Source organism: Ascaphus truei, chromosome 1 (genome assembly GCF_040206685.1).
Source record: "Ascaphus truei isolate aAscTru1 chromosome 1, aAscTru1.hap1, whole genome shotgun sequence".
Taxonomy (NCBI): domain Eukaryota; kingdom Metazoa; phylum Chordata; class Amphibia; order Anura; family Ascaphidae; genus Ascaphus; species Ascaphus truei.
In genome coordinates this window covers 164,603,184-164,628,380 of record NC_134483.1, presented here as the reverse complement: position 1 = coordinate 164,628,380, position 25,197 = coordinate 164,603,184, and the positions used below count along the sequence as shown (strand labels likewise).

At 40.8% G+C, this 25,197-nt stretch overlaps 1 protein-coding gene across 5 annotated transcripts in view; it reads left to right on the top strand.

Annotated features, from left to right (window-relative positions):
• The window catches only part of DOCK8 (dedicator of cytokinesis 8), a 170,199-nt gene that overhangs the window by 99,772 nt on the left and 45,230 nt on the right, over window positions 1-25,197 (top strand). For 4 of the 5 annotated variants that reach the window (XM_075597441.1, XM_075597434.1, XM_075597455.1 and 1 more), the window contains 15 exons: window positions 3,319-3,436; window positions 4,111-4,181; window positions 6,330-6,468; window positions 7,854-7,955; window positions 9,153-9,248; window positions 9,801-10,035; window positions 10,380-10,544; window positions 12,053-12,222; window positions 12,924-13,019; window positions 14,381-14,476; window positions 15,123-15,272; window positions 16,188-16,301; window positions 18,740-18,895; window positions 20,329-20,468; window positions 20,975-21,144. In XM_075597441.1, coding sequence (XP_075453556.1) covers window positions 3,319-3,436; window positions 4,111-4,181; window positions 6,330-6,468; window positions 7,854-7,955; window positions 9,153-9,248; window positions 9,801-10,035; window positions 10,380-10,544; window positions 12,053-12,222; window positions 12,924-13,019; window positions 14,381-14,476; window positions 15,123-15,272; window positions 16,188-16,301; window positions 18,740-18,895; window positions 20,329-20,468; window positions 20,975-21,144 — 2,018 coding nt within the window. The remainder of the gene's footprint in view (window positions 1-3,318; window positions 3,437-4,110; window positions 4,182-6,329; window positions 6,469-7,853; window positions 7,956-9,152; window positions 9,249-9,800; window positions 10,036-10,379; window positions 10,545-12,052; window positions 12,223-12,923; window positions 13,020-14,380; window positions 14,477-15,122; window positions 15,273-16,187; window positions 16,302-18,739; window positions 18,896-20,328; window positions 20,469-20,974; window positions 21,145-25,197) is intronic. The other variant, XM_075597445.1, reaches the window with a different exon arrangement.

Below are 25,197 nucleotides of genomic sequence, written 5' to 3'. Positions count from 1 at the left end.
TCGCATTGGCTCTAATGCTAAGATTTTAGGGCTGCTGAAAATGCAAGTTGCAAAAGGGTATAATAATTTATTATTTACAGTTCTTCCAAGGTAACCTATTTTATATATATATATATATATATATATATATATAACAAAGAAAAAAGCTGCGCCTCTAAAGAACATATACAATAAATATATATATATATATATATATATATATGCTATAACAATATGATGTAAATATGGATGAATATCTTAATAATATAAGCAATATATACACATATATGGTATTGCGGACCTATAATAGTATCAGGCCCACAAAAACATGAACAATAGTATATATAAAAAAAGGCAAAAAAGGATAAACCAGTCCTCAAATAGTCCAATGAATGGTATAGGTGCTGGTATGCAGGGTCTCCGGCAGCTCTCAATATGGACCAACCACGTCCACAAGATATCTAAAAAGGAAAAAAGAGGAGAGAGCGCACGCCCATAGCGTATAAAAGTATTTAATGAGGGGGAGGGGGGAGAGAGGGGGGTAAAAAACGCACTTACAAAAATGCTATAAAATCAAGCATATGCTTAATTTTATTGCATTTTTGTAAGTGCGTTTTTTACCCCCCTCTCTCCCCCCTCCCCCTCATTAAATACTTTTATACGCTATGGGCGTGCGCTCTCTCCTCTTTTTTCCTTTATATATATATATATATATATATATATATACTCCATTTTTATTGATTTCAAGCTTTAAAAGGGTTTGGGTAGGAATTGAAGAGGAATTGAGGGTGGGGGGATGGGTAGAGTAAAAAGAATGTTACAGCTCTTGAGTGGTTACAACTTTCAAAAGAATAGAGCTTTTACACATTTTAACATGTACACAAACGGTCACCCGGTAACAAAGGGAAACCCTGAGAGCACCATCGGGAGACACTGCACATCTGGGTACTCAAGGTGGAAGTAACAAATGGGGTGAGGGGAGGGCTTGGCTAGGAAGTGGTACACAGGAGAATAGACAGAGAGTTAATCCTTGGGGACCCTATGTTGTCCAGCCAGGGTTGCCAAATTCTTTGGTATCGAGAAGAAGTACTTTAAGTAGCTAGTAAGCGTCTCCATCTGGCACATGAACCAGATTTTATTATGGATAATGGGCGGGAGGGCAGGGAGTTGATTCCATAGGGCCGCAATGGCGCATCTCATGGCCGTGCTAATGTGGGAGAGTCATTTGCTCACTGGTCTGGATACATTTTTGTAGGGGGCGTGTTGAGGAGAAATAACCAGGAGTCAAGGGGAACACTTATCCCCAAAATTAGTTTCTACATTCACTTTTGTCTCTCGTGGGTTTCCAAAGCCTTAGAATTAACCCTAATATTTTCTCATTTTTTCAGTTTCTCATTTTACTTTATTTCCTGAATAAAAAATATTTGCTAATATTGTTATATGCCAGTCATCATTAGTATCTTTCAGTAATCCTTTGTTAATATTAAAGCTGCAGCTCAGGCTTTTAAAAAAAAAAAATTATAGTTACTTTTTTTTTTACTTCAATAGTTTCATGTGGGCAATCTCTAATTACCTAAAGAACTGCATAGCTGCCAGTCAATTCGTTCTCCGTCTATTGATCGGCAAAGTTTGGCGACATCTTTAAATATGGGGAATGTATTTCCTCTGCTTCTGTCACTCAGTGGAAGCTCATGAATATTCATGAGCACTCCTGCACTGACATGTGCTAGAGGGAGGGCAGGGCTGACAAAGGGGTGTGACAGGACATGAAGGGGCAGTGCCTTAGCAAATGCTTGTTAAAATAGAATACAAGAAAATTGATATTTCAAAGTTGTTGTTTTTTAAACAGAAAATGCTAAAAGTATTTTTTCTTACTATAGAACTGATTTATTAAAAAAAACACACATGCAGGATATTGACTGAACTGCAGCTTTAAGGGGAATACTGAACTAAACTAAGTGTGAGAAACCGGCAAATCTTTTCAGTTATTCCATTAATTTTGCCGTGTCAGCCTGTAATTCTCTTTTCTTTTATAAATAGTGTAAGCTAATCTACTAATTGCAGTAGGCTTTCTGTATATAGTATGTGATGAGCATGTATACGCACTAAATCCCATTATTTTATACTGTACTTAAATACAACCTACGGTATAAAGAAACAGTAAGGACTTAATCAATATTTTGTCATTGTAAATTAAAGGTAAGATTTTGTTTTGTATATCAAATCATTGATTGGCAACATTTTAAACCTTTTGATATACCAAAACAGCACTGAAAGCTCTAAAGGAAAGAAAAAGCATGTTCCTGCAGTTGTGATATTCAAATAAGCATCTACAATTTGAACAGTGAAGCTAAGTGCAGGAGAGCGCAATCTTTTTTTTTTTTATTCTCTGCGCCCCCCTGCCGGCTGTTCCCCTCTCTGCGCACGTTCCCGACTCTTACCTTGCCGCCTGCGTCATAACGTCACCGTTGCCATGGCGACGCGTCTACAGAAGCAAGGTAAGTGCAATTTACAGAGGCCTTCGCCGCTTCCCCAGCACTTAATTTAAGTGCCTTCGGGAAGCGCGCGGGGCCTCTGTAAACCCCACACCCCCGCAGACAGTCTCCCAGTAAACACCGCACCCCCCGCAGCGGATCTCAGGGCACGCCCCCAGTTTGCACACCGCTGGCTTAGTGAATACTAATTATTGCACATTCGTTGCAATTTAGCACATTTTAGAATATATTACCAGGGGTGCGCAAACTAGCCCTCCTGCATCCCCCTGTCTGCACTGCCCCCCTGATCGTGACCACATCCTTACCATGTCTCCGTCATCAAATGAGACAAGGTAAGGGACGTTACAGAGGCCTCACGTGATCACCCCCGGCATTTAATTTAAATGCCTTGGGGAAGAGAGCAGGGGCCTCTGTAACCGCCGCTTCCCCCCTTAAAAAGCGTGCGCACCCCTGCATTAGACAACATTGTACAGAAGCAGCGAAGTTTGCTATAACAGTTACTAACAGAATTGCACCTGAAAACTCTTTGGTGAATATGTAGGGTGCAAAATAGTTTATGCCTTGCAGAGAATGTAGCATTACAGTCCATATTTACTAAGCAGTTCTATTCCGTTGGACACCTCCCAGCACCAGGAAATGTGCCTTCCGGGGCCAGCACCACTTAGTAAAAATGGCTCACATTCTCGGTTCATTGTTATTTTTCATAGTCCTACCATTAGGCATTTTCCCATTTTCTTGTCAAAACCTTAACTATCGTTCTAAGTTTAGTTTCTGCCAGTAAAACAGCTGCACAATGCCTGTTGTAAATTATTTTACTGACCGCTTGTTGTGTTTGGTTCTCCAGGAATCTCCTGTATATCTACCCACTGAGATTAAATTTTGCAAACCGACTTTCATCTGGAAGAAATATTACAATCAAAATCCAATTCATGTGTGGGGAAGATGCCAGGAGCGCTATGCCGGTAATAAAGCCACTGCAGCATCAGAAACCTTGTATTTTCTCTTTGCTGTTTTCTCAAAATATTGATTGAAACAGCATTTATCAATCTAGAAATGTACAGTAACTCTGCAGGATTGCGGATAATTGTCTTAACGCCTGTGTTTAAGTACTATGTTTGGGTACCTTCACTGGTGTTTTGGTTCTAAATACATTAAATGTCCACATTTTGATTGTGGTTTAAAAAAAAAAAAGTCTAATTGCAAAAATGTGTTTTTTTTTTGTTTTTTTCACATACCAAAATTTGATCCAAAGTCCGACTCAGATTTGGAATCAAATCGCAAATTCTGGAACCGCTCGACTCAGGATTTAAATTGAACAGTCGGATTCCAGATTTCGAAACCCCGAATCGGCCCATCCTTATTAAAATCTTGACTTCAATGCACATTAATGACATCAGTAGAAAACATGTACACCTATTCAGTAGCAATTATCCGTCATGCGAGAGAACTTTACTTTGGATGTGTTTTTATGACTACACAATGCAATCCTTGTTTTTTCCTGTAGGCTTTCCAACTAAATGCTGTGTTAGCCTTTTATGTGCATGTACTGAAAACTAAACTTAAGCACCAGTGGCATAAATACGAAAAGACTTACCTAGCCGGTGTTGTTGTTTTTATGTTTTTTTTATTTAATTAGGTCATCTTTGGAAAGTCTAATAGTGCAGAGTTTTTGGAGGAGGTATATACTGCAGTCACGTACCACAACAAGTAGGTTTACATTGTTTCCTTTAAACCTGCAGACCAAGCAATATCCTACATGTGTTTATTTTATTTTTATTTTTTTTAATAAATCAGTTCTGTACTATGAGAAAATATTTGTAGCATTTTTAAAAAAACAACAACGCTGAATGACATTTTTAATGTATTATAATGTAACAAGGATTTTTGGTTTCTATAGCAACCATTTACAAAGTCACATCCCCTTCCTCTTCTGAAACAGGCTCTGGCACACCCCTTTTTGAGCCCTGTCCTCTCTCTAGCAGTGCACCAATTGTATCTAGTGCCTGCCTGGTCACATGATCTTCCACACAGAACTTTGCATCTTTGGTCCTCTTCTGCTGCACTGACAGGCATTTAGTAAACCCCCGAGCCGAATCTTCGCCAATCGATCACAGGAGAATGGATCAATTAGAAACTTGGCTAATTACTTATCATTGTGTGGATTGTATGGTGCACATATTAAAGGGGGAAAAATAATTTAAAAAAATAAAACCGGCAGCTTGGACTGCTGCTCTAAAGGTGATAATAGTGCTTGTGTATTTCTGAAAACATTTATCAGTAATTATTTTCTGAGAGGTATGCTATATGTTACTAGTATCTCACTAATGTATAGTGTCTCCCAGGTGTAAAACGGGAGCAATAATGGCATAAAGAAACCTAATCAAATTCAAATGTTTCATTGAAAGCTACAATTGTTTTATTGACCGGGACATAATGATGACACGCTGCTTTTATTGGCAGTGACATAATGATGACACGCTGCTTTTATTGGCAGTGACATAATGATGACACGCTGCTTTTATTGGCAGTGACATAATGATGACACGCTGCTTTTATTGGCAGTGACATAATGATGACACGCTGATTTTATTGGCAGTGACATAATGATGACACCCTGCTTTTATTGGCAGTGACATAATGATGACACACTGCTTTTATTGATGATGCCTGTGTTGGTCAACTCTTTCAAATTAAAAGGTTATGATGTCCCCCTTTTTTACTTCTTATTTTTATGTGTAAAGCATGTAACAATGTGTAATTCTACATTCTTACCTAAGCTGGCAATCGTTTGGTGCTCCTGATATAAATCTGTCAAAATCCTGATTGTGTGCCTAACCTAATGGCCGCTTTCTGACTCAATGCTGCAGTCTGTGAAATGCTGCAGCTGATGTGTAACATTATATTACGAAGTGTAACACATTATTGTTACAGCTTTCAGAGTAATAGACAGTCTGCTGTTTGGAACACAGCAACAGATTTGTTTGTGATACTTTGTTGCCAAAGTGCAGAGCTCAAAAAGGTGTGTGTCAGAGCCTGTTTCAATAGAGGAAGTGGATACGACTTTCTAAATGGTTGCTGTAGCAACCAAAGGATGATCAATACATTTAACAAATCATTTAAAAAAAGGCATGAGTTAAAAAAAAAAAATGCAGACAGTTATCTAATACAGGGGTGGCACAAACGTTTCCCCATGCGCACCCTTGCCTGCTCTCCTCAGCACCTCGGGGTCCTCCCCTGCTCGACCCCGGCGTCGCATGACCCCTCGGTGTCATTTGACGCCGGGTTACCAGGACGACGCATCGCTGGAAGGTAAGTGTACTATAGAGGCCTTGCGCGGGTCTCCGGCATTTAATTTAAATGCCTGGGGGGAGAGCGTGGGACCTCTATAACTGCTGCGCCCCCCACCAAAAAAATCTAGTGCCCCAGTTTGCGCACCGCTGATCTAATACTACAGAACTGATTTTTTTTTTTTTTACTGGATTTTTCACATTTTGTTGCTTTAATTTCTGCTACTAGTCATGTTGGGGGCATTAATGAAATGGAAGTGCTGTGTCACAACTGGAATTTTGTCCTGACTCTTGAAAACCATCTCAAGTTTATTCAAAACTATGTAACCACTTTGCCTTACTTGAGCTAGATTTTTGATCACCTGCATAACCGACAATTTACTCGCCTTTCAGTTATAAGGGAAATAAACCTGCTAATAATAAGTACCACTGATGCACCGACTCTAAATAACCGCGTAACGAAAAATGAAAATATTTCCGTCTTCTCCGTGCGGAACAATGGAAAGTTCTTGTGAAAAATGTGCTTCTGAGCAAAATTGTATTCGGAGATTATTTTATGTCTTTGTAGAGCTCCTGATTTCTATGAAGAAGTGAAAATTAGGCTGCCTGCGAAACTCACGGAGAAACATCACTTATTATTCACATTTTACCACATCAGCTGTCAACCAAAACAAGGCGCCTCTGTGGAAACTCTCTTGGGATATTCAGTAAGTGATGCTGTCATTTCTCTCAGCCCAGCACCAGCCTTGAAGGCAAAATCCAAAAGTGAAACCGCTCGAAAGAGGAAATAAACCCATAATATTGATAACATTCGCAATGTAAAAGTCATACAACTTGAGCTAGTTGGTCGGGAAGATGACCCAAGACATACAGTTGCACAGGGTTGTTCCACTCCTACAGGTCAGGGAAGCCCCTGCTTCAGCACAGGTGGCTCAATCAGAGACAGTCTTTGACTGAGCCTCTGAGCCACCTGTGCTGAAGCTGGCCTTTCCTGAAAACCTGACCTGTTGGTGTGTTTGCTGGAGGAGAGGAGTTGAGCACCCCTTTAGCACAGTACAAAAGGAATGGATGTCTGCATGGCCCTGGATGTGTAATGTGAAGACACAAATATGTTACTGGCTTTGAAAGTAGCCTGCTTTAAACAGGTTTCTGCTTTAGGGACCGGCAGTGCAGTATTTAGCAATGCATCGCTGGTCCATCAAGTAGTGAAGTTTGTAATCCTGTCTCTTTGATGGATTTTATTTAAACAATAAGAACCAGACACGGCTTACCTTTCAAAGTATGATGTGTGAAAATGTTTGTAATAACTAACAAAAAACGTAGACCTGGAACAGCTTCTAATCTGGTATCGCGTTGTCATATTAACCCATTACCAATAACCTAAATCTTCAAATATGGTCTGTGTGTAGCCGGAGGCCGGTTTCTTCTGTAGCTGCTAGATACTGCAATTGAGTGAACAGTATCACAAAACAGAAGCTTTACTTTAAAAATTAAAAAGAATCCCGACAGGTATACTCAGTACCCTGCATTCTAGTGCACAGAGCATGGACAAAATATTAGTTCAATTAAATTATTTTCACAAAGCAAGCAATGGTGATGTCATACAGTAGGTGCAGGCTATTGATCAGTGACTGCAATTACCCCTTTCTGTTATAGGAGTTATAAGATTGATTGAGCCTCCTGTGCTGAAGCTGGGATATCCTGAAAACCTGACCTTTTTGGGGGGCAAGAGGGGCTTGAGGACTGGAGTTGAGCCCCCCTGTGTTATAGAATAAAATAACTACAAATAACACCTAAATAACTCCTTCAGCTCCTAACACCGTATGGTAGTTAATGAATAATTATTTATTATTCTGAAGTAAATCTAAAGGGGGACGGTATTTTGAAATGAGTTAACCCTTGGCTGTTCCTAATGTGTTACCCTGTGCCTGTCACCCATGTAACATTACCTGCCCTTGGCAGAGGAAATGTGCCCATTATTTGCTGCAGAATGAGTCGCGGTGAGCAAACCATCATGGCTATTTATGACTGTATGTTTTACAAAGTGCAAATGATAGCTACAGTACATTAATGATTGCTCCTTGTTTCTTAGTGGCTGCCAATCTTGTTAAATGACCGTCTTCAGACTGGACATTATTGCCTTCCTGTGGCAGTGGACAAGCTGCCTGTAAACTATTCAATGCACTCTCCAGAGGTCAGTGATGGCGAGGAAGGAACATAGCAAACAAAACTTAATGGGGAATTCTTTGGCAGACAGTGATACTTGTTCGTGGATAAATCCCATTGTAAACCTTGCAAGTCTTTTACTCAGTGTGTAACAATTCATTTAAATATCCGTACTAAGAACTAAATAAGAGACGTGTGCGTTTATTGAAGCTTGTGTGCATACACGATCGCTGAAGCCCATTAGTAACATACAATATGCTGCCCATGGGCTCTACAATTAATTTGAGCCCTTTCAAGCAGAAAAAGCAAAGGGAATAAACGACCTGTTCATAGAATCTTGTTATCTTCATAACCAATAAGCTACTACAGTATAATTCTGCACTTGAGTAAAATGACAGAAATGTGAGAGGGAGACTTTTGCACATGAACCCCTTCAGTTCCTTGTGAATGTATGTTGAGTGCAGTGGTCAACTTGAGGTAATATGCCTGATTTCAAGAAATTGGCAAACTGCTAACACATTATTTTATTTCTTTATTTATAAAATGTTTTACCAGGAGAGTTTGTTAAGCAGGATAGCATGATCAACAGTATCAAAAGCCTTTGCAAAATCTAGGAATACTGCACCAGTGAGTTGTCCCCGTTCCATTCCACACTGGATTTCATTGCAAACTTTTAGCAGGGTAGTTACGGTGGAGTGTTTGGGGCGAAAGCCAGATTGGAATTGGCTAGGGAAATTTGTATTGGTGTAGTAATCGCTTAATTGGGAGTGAACACATTTTTCCATGACTTTGGATAATATTGGGAGAAGTGAGATTGGCCTGAAGTTGGAGACAGTGTTTTTGTCCCCACTTTTGAAGATTGGGACAACTCTGGCAGATTTCCAGGTCTTAGGGATATGGCCTGCAGACAGGATAGAGAAAACACTGCAGCGACGTTATTTTCACCTCATTTTGGAAATGATGATACCGTGCATGTATGTTTAAAATACAGAGGTGTGAGCTTTTCGGCAGGAGGCAGGATGCGGGGTAATCTAATTGGCACCACCAATTCCCGGATATTGTGATGCTTTTACTGCTAGAAATTAAGTCGTAAAAATGTATTTGCATATTATGTGTGTTTTGTCAAGATGCCTGTACAATTGAAGATAACATGTCCCCTACGCATTTTAAATGAACACCATACCAAGTAAGAATGGCTTATTTTTGTGTTTCGCGTTCTTTGCAGAAAGTGCCGTCCCAATCCCCACCTATAAAATGGGTGGAAGGACACAAGGGAGTATTTAACTTGGAAGTTCAGGCTGTTTCATCCGTACACACCCAGGTAATTTACAATGGTACAATACCTGGAGCTGTCATTTATAAAAAGTACAAAGGTGAATAGCATCCAATTGTGTAAACGGGTGTTGCAGGAAGACGTTCTGGGTTTTAGATAGGAACCAAAATCAGGAGAAGCATGTCGGCACTTAAAACAGCAATCATCTATCTATGTTTAAGGATTTGTTGGTTGGTTTTATTTCAGCTCTGTAGGGTCTGCTGATCTAGAGCATATCCGTTTTACCTGTGGATTTGAAATATTGTGTCAAAATATTGCCCCTAGTACCGGCATGGAAAAAATGGCCATCTGTAAGCAATACAATCCGCAACAGTAAACAATGTCACCATTATTGATAGGCTTACCATCAGAGCCATGGACTGGGCCATGATTTTTAAGGACAAAGTTCCTTAACCATGCTCTAAATTGCAACAGCTCGGGTTCAATCATGTTTTTTTTTTGTTTTTTTTTCATTAAAATAATTTTTACAAAAATGCTAGGTTTCTGTACTACGATAGTCTACTACTTCTTCAGACCCATACAATTGCATTGCATTTGCAGGACAATCACCTGGAAAAGTTCCTCACTCTTTGCCACGCTATTGAAGGTCCTGTGACCTTTCCTATTCGATTGCTGGACCAGAAGATCACAGAATCCTCTCTAGAACACGAGTTGAAGCTCAGCATCGTCTGCCTAAATTCTTCCAGGTTGGAGCCGCTAGTGTTGTTCCTTCATCTTGTGCTAGATAAACTTTTCCAGCTTACTGTCCAGCCCATGGTTATTGGAGGCCAAACAGGTATGTCTTTGAGATCAGCAACTTTAATGATACTGTACTACTTTACATTTAACTTCTTTATTTGAATCTGGGTTGCAGTGGAAAAGCCATCATTCTATAATCTGCTTTACATAGTAGTTTTTACCAACGCAACCCATGCACTGAAGAACCCACAATCTCGTGTCTAGCACAGGGAGATAAAGTGTCTAGCCCAAGGACACAGCAAGGTGGCACTTTGTCCCACAGACCTCTTTACAGTGTTGTTAAAACTAGGCTACTCCTTTTTTCCTATGTCTAATGCAGCACAGCCCTCCGCAGGTTTTAAAATGTCAAGTAGAATAAATACATTATCACTTGCTTTTCAGCCAACTTTTCCCAGTATGCCTTTGAATCTGTGGTATCCATAGTGATCAGTCTTCATAACAGTAAGGACTTAAGCAAGGATCAGCATGGAAGAAACTGCTTATTGGCATCCTATGTGTATTATGTATTTCGACTCCCGGAGATTCACAAGGACATGTTCATAGCAGGTACATTATTCCTCTTCCCTCATTCTCCGACTCTTGGCAATTCTGTGAAGAGTTTTATATAGGATTATGACTAGAAAATACTGCATCCTTGGTAAGTTGTAATACAGTCGCTCTTATCTGAACAACATATATAAGAACAAAGACATTTGTAGCCTGGGAATATTATCCTGTGGTGTTCATCTTATTTTTAACATTAGTTCAAACGAGACATACAGTACAACTACAGTACTGTACATTTTCTTAGTAACATTTCAAAATAAAATATGAGACCTTCTCTTTTGTTTATTCCCTGTTAGGAAAACATCTGTTGGCAATGCGTGACAGATCTCTCCAGTACTGAAGGGAGGAAAAAACCCTGTAATTTTCTTTAAGTGAAATGTATAGATATAGCCAGCCTCATTGTTCCTAATGATAGCACAGGGCCACCGCCGCCAGCTTTCCCGGGACCCAGGACTAGAGTTTCCACCGCCCCCCCTCCTCATCCCTCGGTGTTGGTGTTCTTGTGAGGGCGTGTGTGTCCCCCGCTGCGCTCTTTCACACAACCTCGCACTCGCCCCCGTCTATTCCCCCCTCTCCCCATATATTTCTGTCTCGCTCTCCCCACCTCACTCTCATTCTTCCTCTTGCTCCCCAGCTCCTCCCTCTCTTACACCCCCTCTCTTCTTCCCCCGTCCTCCGCTATCACTCCGTGACCCCCCTCCATCTCAATTCCTCCCCCCCCGCACACACAATTACAAACAATCCCCCCCTCAATTACCCCACTACACACACAATAATTACCCCCCCAACACACACACCGATACACATTGATACCCCCATACCTCTGCAAAATGCAAAAAATAATCACACACACTTACCTCGGGGGTGGTCTCAGGCCTCTGGCGCAGCTCCAGTCCGTCCGTTAGTTGGACCCAGGGAGAGATGCAGGCCCGACAGGAGAGAGAGAGGCCTGCAGCAACTCGGAAGAGCCTGGCCCGGTGGCAATCTGAGGTCCGGCAACCGGACGCAAAAGTTTTTTGGCCGGGCTCAACTTCCAGCTCTAGCCGATCAGGCACCCACAGCCACTGGGCCCGGGACAGTTGTCCCGGCTCTCCCCCCCCACCCCCAGTCGGCGACCCTGGATAGCACAACATATCCAGTTGTAACTTAGAATATCACAGAGTTTCTGTGGAATTCAGTGGCAGTGATGGTACAGAATATCATAAGCGATTCCATCATAACCCAACTGAGGGAACAATGAAGCCTGCTACATCTCTATTCATATTTTTTAATTGAACACTATAGAATATATTGTTAGATCTGGTTTGTACATGATCTTTAGAGCTGTCACAAGTGTCCTTTTCTGAGGGGTTCTTCAAGTAAATTCTGACCCATCTAAAGAATTATTCACAAGTTTTATAGAACTCTTGTGTTTGACCATAAAAAAGCATCACAACTTGCCAAAGAATCTGTTTTTCTCCAGGATCACCAACAACTCTTTGAATGAGGGGTATCTTGTAATCGCTTAGGTGCAGCAGGTATTCTGCCAGAGACGCGCTATTACACGGTTGGACGTTCATCCGCGGCCTCTGTTGGTTCTAAGCTAGTACAGTCCCGGGCATTGAGCTCCAGTAATCCGGATATCGCTGGGGTGCAGAGCGCTACAGACGACGAAGTAAAAAACATAATGTCCTCAAAGGTGAGACGAAGACAACAGAATCTGATCTTTTACTAAAAGTTTTCTTTTAAAAAAAAACAAATGAGCCAAAAATGGAAAGGTTTTCTGAAGACCCAGACATACCTACTTAGTCCATTTTTTTTTTAATGCTAGCTACTTTAATTGTAACATTTAATAACATAGTTGGTGGTGCAAAAAGACATAGGTGTCCATCAAAATCAACTTTCTCGTTCGTGTAAGAATGCTGTTGAACCTCCGGCAGCCGTATTTGCTGCGAAGATGTGTAGATGTGTCAGAGATTGTGATCTCTCATTGGGCCAACACAATAATTCTGCATAAATTCAATTATAGTGTATATATAGATTTCAAAACCCATAGGTCTTACCCGTGAACTTACATTTATATACATTTACAGATGTGACTTTCCTGGATTCACGTTAGGTGATTTCTCGTCCACCACCTCACTTATCCTGCTGATCTCCCCTGTTTTTTAAAACCTCAGGACTTTCAGAGAAACGCCATGATGCCATCCGAGAGTATCTGCAACACACATGCTTTAAACTGCTTTATTACAGCAGGTCCTTTTAAATAAGCTTTGGATAAGTCTTTTATGGGATTCAAATCCGTATCACTAAGCACATCCAACATAACCGTGCACGTTATAAAAACCAGAGAGTGTGCGAGATCGCTGTTCTAGAAGCACTGTGGTCATTTTCCTGCAGGTTATGGATCGCAACTGCAATCGTATGTCCTCTTTTATTGAAGCCAGTAATGAGCTGCAGCCCGCATGTGCCAGCACTAGACCATCTAGTAAAAAGGTACTGTAATTCCTTCATCCCGGAGTTTAACATCCAAGTCGAACTGGAGGGCTATCAGTAGCCCCCATGATATGACTTCTGATAGATATCTAGGCAGAACAAAGCTGTATTTTTCTACAGGATGTAATGTTTAGAACCAAAATAATCACATTATGGTAGTAATTAGCATAACTCGATAGCCCAACCAGAACCTAACCCCTTCACCCTCCCCCATCCCCCCACAGTGAACTTTAGAGCATGGAAGAATAAAAGATGATATTTTTCAGATAACTGCCTGTCAAAAGATGGGCGAATTTACTGAAATGCGGTTCACATGTTTTGTTTTCAGAACTTTAAAAAAAGTGAACTTTTGAACGGAAGATTTCTAGATAAATCTTTGTAGGCAGCAAAACAGCTACAACTCGTATCTCTTGATAATTTTTATTGGCACAATTTTTTCTAACTTTATTCAAACTTTGTTTTTTAATTATCGCTATTTTGCTAACTTTTAAAAAAAAATGTTACTGGTTGTTTTTTTGTTTTTTTTCAAACCCTCAGTAATTTTGCAAACGTTAGAAAATATGGGGAAAACGGTCTATGCATGTTCTGTGTATCTTTTCAAACTATCCCTATGCCTGTCCCATGTTATTTGTTTGAATCTTTCTCCCTATCTCTTAATAAAAGAGAAAACCAGATGATGAACTTTAGCGCATGCGTGTATTCACTTCCACTTCTTGGCGCCCCATGTTATCACTAGCTGCTTTCCTTCTGCTTGCGGCGTTCCCCGTGCGCCTCTGTGTTCTGGCATGTCATAATGTACTGCACACTCTCTCAAGCGATCTGACGTCCTGTGAAATATGGCACCACAGTCGTAACACCTGTCCACCTCTCTCATCTCTCTCATCCTGCTTAACGCTGTGTGCTCCAGTTACTAAACTAAGAGAAACGTTTAAAAAAAAGGCCATTATCATTGGCATCTTGTGATATATTTTTTGCTGTTATGATATCAGTGCTACCATGTTACCGATGTAAAGTGCCATTGTTTCTATATAGCTGTATTATGTTTTAATCATCATCTTAGATCATATTTTTGCATCCTGGTATATACTCTTGGACATTGCTATTACATAGTGAGGAATTTTTGGACATTTTTGCAAAATTTCCGTTGTTGTTATTATTAGCCTTGAAAGTGAGTTTCCCACTTGTTTGTTCAGTTTTATATTGGATTGGTGCCTGCTCTGCGTGCTGCATATGTCCTCCATTTTGGAATATTTGGTTCATCATCCTGTATTAGGCTTTTACATTTTGAAAATGTTTTTTTCAAAGGACGAAACTTCATGCATTGACAGAGTAGGCAATTCAATGAACCTATCTTGTTTTAGCACTTTCATGAAGAATTGGCACTTCAGATGGTGGTCAGCACTGGCATGGTCAGAGAAAGCGTCTTCAAGTATGCCTGGTTCTTCTTTGAACTGCTGGTAAGATATGGGATGATACTGTACCCTACATTGTAATGACTGCTTTATACCTTTTGTTATTTAGTCAGAGATATACAACATAGATAATATCAAACCAAAATACCGCAGTCATATTTGCGTTGATTAATTGAATAAGAAAATGAGTAATTGTTTGTAACGTTAAACATTCTACATTTTTTTTATTATTTTGGTTTTGCTCACAGTCAAGAGATAGTGAATAAATATTGTTTGCTCTTAAAAGTTCTGTAAGAATACAGTTCTAGTATCTGTATTGTTTTCTCTGCACAGCTCAACATTAGCACAGTAAATACAATGGGTTCTGGAAGTCCGCTAAGTCTGGCTAAAGTTTTAGTTGAGCAAGTTCAATTGATATTGTTGAAGAGTAACATTATCTAACCAAGATCCAGAAGACGAAGTGGGCTTTTAATATTTCATTGAATAGAACCATATCAATACACATGATAATAAATGCAGCATGTAACAAATGTAAGTGAATACTATTGTTTTCTAAATTCCTTCTGTCGTCTGATAAGCTCATGTACAACTACAGCTAGGAATAATTTCGATATTATTAGAATTGGCCTCTCACTTGAATCTAATAATTAAGATACATGCTTGGCTTTGTTTTCTTGTTCCCTGTGTTTAGATCAAAAGTATGGCTCAGTACATTCACGACATAGACAGACCGGATACATCTAGGAGTACTCGCTTCTCCGATCGTTTCAAAGATGACATTTCTACCATTGTGAACGTGGTCACTTCTGAAATAGGCGCACTTCTAAGCAAACCACAAAAGGTACTGTAGGTGCAGACATAGGAACCCCTACCAATACTAAGAAGGAAGTGCTACTATTTTAATGGTATGGTCAATAAGAACATGCACCTTTCCTATCGGTATTATCTTTAAATATTTTTTTTTGTCATTCACATTTAACAAACACAACTGGTTAATGAAGGACTCAATCTAATCTCTCTGAAGAATTGTATCTAAGGATTGGCCATGTGAATAATTATAATGGCTGTATGTTAACGTTTTCAGTTTGAGGGGAGTCGGCAATGTACTGCTGGTCCTGGCACTAGAAATAAGGCAGTGTTGTGTCTGACTAATGTACCTGTGTCCCCTTAAGCCTCTGTAAACATGTATATTATAGCTTTTAATAATGTTTCTTAAAGATGTACAGTAAGTAGTTTTGGTTTGTGTTTTACATAAACGCTTGTTTAATATGGTAGGAAGTGGGATAATACACAATTCATGATTCATTAACTCGCTTTTAAGAAAATGAAAGCTAATACATCATTAACTTTGTGCTTCCCCACTTCTCACTATATAAAAGATAACACTAGCTAGGTAAGGGAGACACAAGGAATACTGTATGGGAGTGTACTACACCCACAGCCTTCTTATTGGCTTGGGCCACCTTCCACTGATTTCCAATGCAAGTGACTAAATTGCAGTTGCTGAAAACAAATACGCAGGCAAGGACATGTTTGTACAGTTTTGCTCTACCGAAAAAATCTTTGCACTTTTGCACTATTCTTTTACATTGTAATTTGTTGTTAATGTTCACTTATAGATGCTCTTTTTGGAGTAGGGCAGTGTTATAGTGAAAATGCCATATACGATCCAAAGGTAACCTATAAACAAGCCAATGCCTCCTCTTGTTAGCTCCAGTTTGTTCATTAATTGTTTTGTTTTTTTTAATGTATATAGGAGGCAGAACAGGCAGAGAAAATCAACATAAGCCTGGCATTTTTCTTGTATGATCTATTATCTCTGATGGACCGAGGCTTTGTTTTTAACCTCATCAAGCATTACTGCAATCAGGTACGGTAGCCTTTGGCATTCTTTAGCAAGCATCATTATACATGACATGATTCCACAAGAATCCTACACTGAAATGTCAAATGAAAGCCCACGCATTGTACATAGCACCACAGTTGTATAATACTTCCATGCATTACATTTCATTAGGCTGCGTGCGCTCACTTGCAAGGTATACCGCAAATGCTGATCATCACTGTCAGATAAGGAACCACTTGGTGAGCCAACTCCTGCTTACTCCCATTTTAAATCATTTAGGACTATTTCATCCAGTCGGATACGTTTATTTTAACCTTAATAAGTCTGACCACAAACAGCAACATCGATTTGACACAATTGTATTAAGACTGTATCTGTCTGAACCCAAAAAACAGGGGATTTACAAACATATTAAACACTATATGATACATCTGTATGAGGATTGTATCAGAATTATATCTGTCTAATTCAGAATTTAGGAGACACTATATATGTGTACGAGAGAACATCATTATAATCAGTCTGGTGATTCACATTGTGATCTATTGGGTTAAACACTATCAGACGGAGGTCTGTAATAACTCAATACCCAGACAATCATTCCATTGGGAGTGTTATGTTCACCATTATATATAATATATTTCCCAATAGAGTCAACTCCAGTTATGTTATTTTCTTTTTTTATTCCTTCCTTTGTTTTTAATTACCCTGTGGGTACTCAAGAGGATATGCGGCTGTTAATAGGAAGTATGCATTACTCACGATAGCAGCGGCACCGTGGAAACCAACTAACAATCAGACCTCTGCAACCGGATAGGTGCTGGGGGGTTACTATGGATACGGAATGCATAAATGTCCATGATCACAGGAGTCCCGCTCACCCCCGAAGTTCTGTCTGAACGAAACGCGCGTCGGGTATCTGTGATGTCAGTCATTGTAACATCACTAGTGCGACTGAGACACAGGTCTCAGAGACGGAGCATATTGATTTTAATGCTGCAGTACTAACTAGAGTGTATGATAGGCCTCCTACTAGCTATCATAACTTAACCCAATGTTACCACCAGCACATGACACAGTTAAAAGGGAGCTTCTTCAATCCAGATAGCTCTAGTGCAGTGCTCAGTTGTAGTTATAGCCACTGGCAGTATGTAGTGGTCTGTGGGCACCTTTCATGGGAATACAGCTCCAGAAAAGTATCACCACTTCTGTTTATTTCACTAACCACTATATATTTATATACTCACCCTTTTTTAATCCGGCACAGTTTTCACCTATTTAATATAAAGTTTATTCACTTACACGGGTTGTTGCATTGACCCAGACCTTCATACACTACCAGTGACCATATATGGAGCATTTATACCAGTGTCTCGTGTGTTGTTACACAGTCGCAGCTACAATTTAATTTAATCCCTTTTTTAATCAATTGGTTCTCTCCTTAATAGTTTGCTCTCCCCCTTTATGTTTTATATTCATCCATTAAAGGTTATATTTGAATTATTATTCTGTGAGGTCTTTCAAAATGTCAAAGGTAATGTTAACTGATCGTGTCAATACCACGATAACAATGTTGGTACATAAATGACACTTTTACATTTTTACAAAACCATGTACATTAAATTAGTTCCTAATTGAAGTCCCCAGATTCAAACTAATTGTATCCCCACAGCAGTGAGGTATTTCAGGCTACGATCTTAATAGTTTTCATTTGCATACATTTAAGAGGCTTACATATCAACGCACCGAAAAACTGCACCAACTTTTCCACCAAACTTGTACCAGATATACTGTAGTCAGCTTTCCGCTCCAATTTCTTACACTCACAGATCAAGGGAGTGGCTTTTTCATTGTATCCTCAGCATCCCGGTTTCCGTTGTTCCTCTCATTAGGAAAACAAAAATGGCCCTCTATATATGAGGGATGTATATGAGGGATGTATATGAGGGATGGCCCTGTATATGAGGGATGTATATGAGGGATGGCCCTGTATATGAGGGATGGCCCTCATCAAATTCTAGATTTCATTTGACTTTTACATAAATCAGAATCAAGATTAACATACAGTACAACACAATAATACTTCTAACCAAATGGACATACTTGTTTGTGTTACATTTTCTAATGGTTTATGCTGTAAAAAAAAAAAAAAAAAGTAGCAGATTTTCAAAGCAAGTGAGGCTAAAAAATTCATAAACGCAATAGCACCCTACAGACCTAGTACTTACGCTAACCTTTACCACACTCTAACACACTCACACTGAACTTATTAAAGGGTTTACAAATGCAGCCTTTAATGAAAAGGACAGTGAAGCCTTAAGAAGCGGTTTATTCTTGCTTTTGATATATGTGCATTATTCCGTTTATCATGTTACTGAATATGCCTGCACCCCTATGTAAAGCACTGGTCTATCATGTCGCTGTATATAATCCTATTAAACAAATGCTTTCTTCTTTTCTAGCTGTCAACCAAACTAAATTCTTTCCCAACCCTAATTTCTATGAGACTCGAGTTCCTGAGGATTCTTTGCAGCCATGAACATTACCTCAATCTTAACCTCTTCTTTGTGACATCGTCCTCTACGCCGGCCTCCCCCTGCCCTTCCCTATCTTCAGAGGTACATGTGACAGAGAGTGACACTGAATTCTAAGAAGGGGTCAGCGAGCTCTCCATTACATGGGCAGCCTTAGTTTGGAAGAGTTTAGTGACCACCCATTTTAGACACCATCGTGGTTACAGTGGTTTAAGAAGGACTGGGGAATTATTGTCTCACAGGCCTAAAGATCTTAAAGCTGCCGTCCACCTTTTCAACTTGTTGTGTTTTAACATAAAGTTGTAAAACAGACTATACTAATTGTCTGGTAGCAGACAGAAACTCACCCAAGTAGTTGGAAGCTAGTTACTTTCAGGTGAAAGATACAGGTTTTTCTTAGTAGAACTATATGTTCCCCCCCTGTGTCCCAACCACTAGTAGTCCAACAACCATCTTTACAATATTGTTACCATCACACAAATTTTTAGAATTAACTTTTTTTTTTTTTAATAAGCTGTCCCCAATGGCTAATTCTCCCTACGGAGACTACCACATATTTGCTGTAAAACTGATATATTTTTTTCCGACTTTCTCTCTCAAAAACTTTCACTCCATGCAATGCAGGTCAGTGGAAGCGGAAAGGGTCTCCCGCATTTTCAAATCTCACATATTGGCCAATGTGAAGCTATTTTTAGTACGACCACCTTTAATATCCTATGTAAAGAAAACAATCCTTGTGTACATCTAGTGGTCACGTAGCAAAGGTTGTGTACAAGTAATTTAAGGAAACAGTCTTTTAGCCAATAGAACCAAGTACTTAAATCTTGTTTAAATGCATTGAAATAGAGACCTCCCCTCTGAGTGGTTGAAATGAAACAATACCTTCTGAATGGGTCTTACACTCGGGTGGGTCATTTGCTAGTCCTTAGAGGTAACGGTGTGTATACTAGGTTGAAATCGGCGCCCCTATAACTTTATTAAAGGCTCCCATAAATGCATTTCTTCAGTAAGACACCATTTAGTATTTGAAAGAAGAATAATAAACTCACGTTATATCTTCTCCACCCACTCATGGAGTCTCCGCCACAGCGTTTTGCAAAACACGTAGGAGAGTTTTTGTGCTTCCTTTTTATTGATGTTCCAAGAATAAAGATTTTTCTACACTTATTTTGACCCTGGCTTATCCTATGGTTGTGCGCTGCTTTGATTTTTCTTGTTGATCCTACATCTAGTAGTCTCTTACTAATTACCTGAAGGTGGCAAATTTGTTTCAAGATTGGCAATTTGACATTCAAAACCCCTACATAATCTGGGTCCGAGCTATCTGAAAGCACCCCTGATTCCCTATTCTTCCACTAGCTCACTTTCGATCTGCAGGTGAAGGTGTGCAGTCAGTTCCCAGAATCTCCTCGACTTCCTTTGGGGCCGGCAACTATTAGAATTGGGCTCTTATTTGGCAAAAACGAAACACAGAACCCTTTTGAGTATCTAACTAAACTCTCTCATATTCCTTACAGAACTCCAGCTCCTGCTCCAGTTTTCAGGATCAGCGCATTGCGAGCATGTTTGACCTCTCGGCAGATTACCGCCAAAAGCACTTTCTAACTGGGCTCCTCTTTACAGAGTTGGATGCTGCACTGGATTCTGAAGCAGAAGGGTATAGATCATAAAGTACTGCAAACTCCATACACACACATGCACACTATTCATTTTCTTTCGCCAATGGCTATGAGAGAGACCAGAAGAAATCACAAGGGATAAATAAGGACAAGCATACCAAATAAGGTCACACGAAGTCCCAAATACAAGGAAATGGTAGAGGGATATAGGACAGATGGAACAGGACAAATCCCTGGGGTCTGAGCTGCTTCTGTAGGAGTCAACCAGTTCCAGGGGATTTCTAAAAAAAAACGCATCCCCCATGAAGCGTAATTCATGGAGAAACTGTAAAAATGCACACTCACAAGTGTAGGTAAAATAAGCATAGTTTAACCTAATCACAGGTAAGACTCAGCAAGCATTTGTGTGGGCGTTTTACATATTTACATACAACTGTGCTGTATAATGTTGTGCAAATATAGATTTGGTTAAATGCAGATACAAAAATATATTATTCTTAATTTTCTCACATTTGTCAAATTGCCTATGTGCTTCTCTTGGCAGGATCAGTAAGGTGCAGAGGAAAGCTATCAGTGCTATACACAACCTACTGAGCTCACATGACTTGGATCAGCGTTGCCTGAGGGCAGAGATTAAGACCAGAATAGCTGCTCTTTACCTGCCGTTGGTTGGTATTATTTTGGACGCGCTGCCCCAGCTGCATGATTTTTCAGGTAAAGAATGTCCTTACTTCCTCTTGCCTGTGTCTGACCATTAACCTGTCAGTTGATACAGTGCGTTTCACATATGGACTAAACCAAACACAATCAGGTTATGGTTGCATACTGTAGATGTGTCCAAAAAACTCTCGCATCATACAAAGTACAGCAAATATAGGAGAATGCATGGCATGTCTTCAAAGGGCTCCCCAAAACCTGTTTTACTTACCCAAACATCACCATTTATACAGTGGTTAAACTGCAGGGAATTCAGAAAAAGCGCACACTGAATGTGACATTTTTAGCTTTATATCCATTTTAAACTTGGGCGTTTCCACATAGGTTTTGTCCCAAATAATAATAATAGCATGTTCTTGTATAGCACTGCTAGTAGCACTTTACAGAGACATTTTGCAGACACAGGTCCCTGCCCCGTGGAGCTTACAATCTATGTTTTTGGTGCCTGAGGCACAGGGAGATAAAGTGACTTGCCCAAGGTCACAAGGAGCCGACACCGGGAATTGAACCCTGCTCCAAACTCCGTGCCAGTCTTTACTCACTGAGCAACTCCTACTTCATGTCTGTGAAGTTTATTTGCGTGGGCATGTTTTAACTAGATACATTTTTTTGCATGCTTAAGGCAGCGGTTCTTTCATCATTTTGAAAATATAAAAATGTTTACCGCAAATTAAAACAATAGACGTTGTTATGGTTTAATGAATTATTCCTTTTCTTTTTATTTAAAAAAGACCGCATCAGTTAGAAAGTATTTGAAATGGCAAGCTTCTTGGGGCAGTAACCTCCATATCTAATTAAGTAAACCTTAGCTGGGTAATATTCACTGTATGGAGTTGTGGAGTGTCCTTCCATGCTCCTTACATACCCACTCTAAGGAAGTGGAGTGTCCTTCCATGCTCCTTACATACCCACTCTAAGGAAGTGGAGTGTCCTTCCATGCTCCTTACATACTCACTCTAAGGAAGTGGAGTGTCCTTCCATGCTCCTTACATACCCACTCTAAGGAAGTGGAGTGTCCTTCCATGCGCCTTACATACCCACTCTAAGGAAGTGGAGTGTCCTTCCATGCTCCTTACATACCCACTCTAAGGAAGTGGAGTGTCCTTCCATGCTCCTTACATACTCACTCTAAGGAAGTGGAGTGTCCTTCCATGCTCCTTACATACCCACTCTAAGGAAGTGGAGTGTCCTTCCATGCTCCTTACATACCCACTCTAAGGAAGTGGAGTGTCCTTCCATGCTCCTTACATACTCACTCTAAGGAAGTGGAGTGTCCTTCCATGCGCCTTACATACTCACTCTAAGGAAATGGAGTGTCCTTCCATGCTCCTTACATACTCACTCTAAGGAAGTGGAGTGTCCTTCCATGCTCCTTACATACCCACTCTAAGGAAGTGGAGTGTCCTTCCATGCTCCTTACATACCCACTCTAAGGAAGTGGAGTGTCCTTCCATGCGCCTTACATACTCACTCTAAGGAAGTGGAGTGTCCTTCCATGCTCCTTACATACTCACTCTAAGGAAGTGGAGTGTCCTTCCATGCTCCTTACATACTCACTCTAAGGAAGTGGAGTGTCCTTCCATGCTCCTTACATACCCCCTCTAAGGAAGTGGAGTGTCCTTCCATGCTCCTTACATACCCCCTCTAAGGAAGTAGAGTGTCCTTCCATGCTCCTTACATACCCACTCTAAGGAAGTGGAGTGTCCTTCCATGCTCCTTACACACCCACTCTAAGGAAGTGGAGTGTCCTTCCATGCTCCTTACACACCCACTCTAAGGAAGTGGAGTGTCCTTCCATGCTCCTTACATACCCACTCTAAGGAAGTGGAGTGTCCTTACATACCCACTCTAAGGAAGTGGAGTGTCCTTCCATGCTCCTTACACACCCACTCTAAGGAAGTGGAGTGTCCTTCCATGCTCCTTACATACCCCCTCTAAGGAAGTAGAGTGTCCTTCCATGCTCCTTACATACCCACTCTAAGGAAGTGGAGTGTCCTTCCATGCTCCTTACATACCCACTCTAAGGAAGTGGAGTGTCCTTCCATGCTCCTTACACACCCACTCTAAGGAAGTGGAGTGTCCTTCCATGCTCCTTACACACCCACTCTAAGGAAGTGGAGTGTCCTTCCATGCTCCTTACATACCCACTCTAAGGAAGTGGAGTGTCCTTACATACCCACTCTAAGGAAGTGGAGTGTCCTTCCATGCTCCTTACACACCCACTCTAAGGAAGTGGAGTGTCCTTCCATGCTCCTTACACACCCACTCTAAGGAAGTGGAGTGTCCTTCCATGCTCCTTACATACCCCCTCTAAGGAAGTAGAGTGTCCTTCCATGCTCCTTACATACCCACTCTAAGGAAGTGGAGTGTCCTTCCATGCTCCTTACACACCCACTCTAAGGAAGTGGAGTGTCCTTCCATGCTCCTTACACACCCACTCTAAGGAAGTGGAGTGTCCTTCCATGCTCCTTACACACCCACTCTAAGGAAGTGGAGTGTCCTTCCATGCTCCTTACATACCCACTCTAAGGAAGTGGAGTGTCCTTACATGCTCCTTACACACCCACTCTAAGGAAGTGGAGTGTCCTTCCATGCTCCTTACATACCCACTCTAAGGAAGTGGAGTGTCCTTACATGCTCCTTACATACCCACTCTAAGGAAGTGGAGTGTCCTTCCATGCTCCTTACATACCCACTCTAAGGAAGTGGAGTGTCCTTCCATGCTCCTTACATACCCACTCTAAGGAAGTGGAGTGTCCTTACATGCTCCTTACATACCCACTCTAAAGAAGTGGAGTGTCCTTCCATGCTCCTTACACACCCACTCTAAGGAAGTGGAGTGTCCTTCCATGCTCCTTACACACCCACTCCAAGGAAGTAGAACATAAAGGTTGATTTATTTTTCTGAGTACTGTACATATAAGCGCATTTTTTTTTCTTAAGCATAAGACACCTGCTGGTGCTGGAAGACACCTTGCAGCTCGTTGGCTTGAACTGGCCTACAAGATATCTTCCTGCACTGGAAGGTGTCTTATGGCAGAAGACTGCTTGGTAAACACGGCCCGTGATCTTCACCAATCCCAGAGGTAGAAATGGCAGTAATGGGTATTATGGTTAGGGCCCATGTTCACTAAGCAGTCTTCTGCCATGAGACACCATGAGGCGCTGGAAGACACCTTACAACTCATTGACTTGATTGGGCTGGAGGGTGATTTTCAGCCCCAGAAGGTGTCTTTTGGCAGAAGACTGCTTAGTAAATCTGGCCCATAATGTTGATGCCTAAACCCTTTTTTTTAAAATGAAAATAAAGAAAAGCAATTCTTAGTTGTGAGTGTTTGGCAATTATGTTATTTTTGTCATTTCCAGTGGAAAGTGTGAGATAACCAGCCTTATTAGCCCTAGTGATAACAGGATCAGATTCTTGAACAACTCTATTATTGACATAGGACCAATTAGGGAAGAGGATGGGGGAGGAAAATGTCAGATAAAGTTAGTAAAACCTGCCTTAAACTATAGGTTATGATTATCACAAACCTTTCCAGGATACGGTTTCAAAATATTTAAATACACTTTGATACTTATTTTTGTCTCCAAAAAAAAAAAATCATCTACCTATAACCGATTTATATTTCTATCATTAACTTGATTTGGACAACATGTTATATAGAGGATTAGGCTGCGGCAAAGCAGGGAGCGAGCGCACTGGCGCTCGTGCGTGGGGACGTCGCGCACTCTGCTGGGCCGGGCGATTTATGGCCAGCTAGTTGCACGCATGGGGTTGTGTCGGGGGGCGCAGCCATGACGTCACGGAGCTGGTTCGCCCTCATTGGGCGAACCGCTCACAGCACAATCAAATTTGCTTGCTTCGGCAAGCAGCTGAGCGCCGTGCATGCGCAGGCGCTCACTCACGCTGGCCACACACATTGCAATAATGTGTTTCATCGCGGCCAGCGCGCGCACCCGCTCAGCATCACCCTGGACGATGCCTTATAATGATGAATCTATCAAACCTATTTGACCTAGTTTATATGAATAAAGTGTACTGCAGTA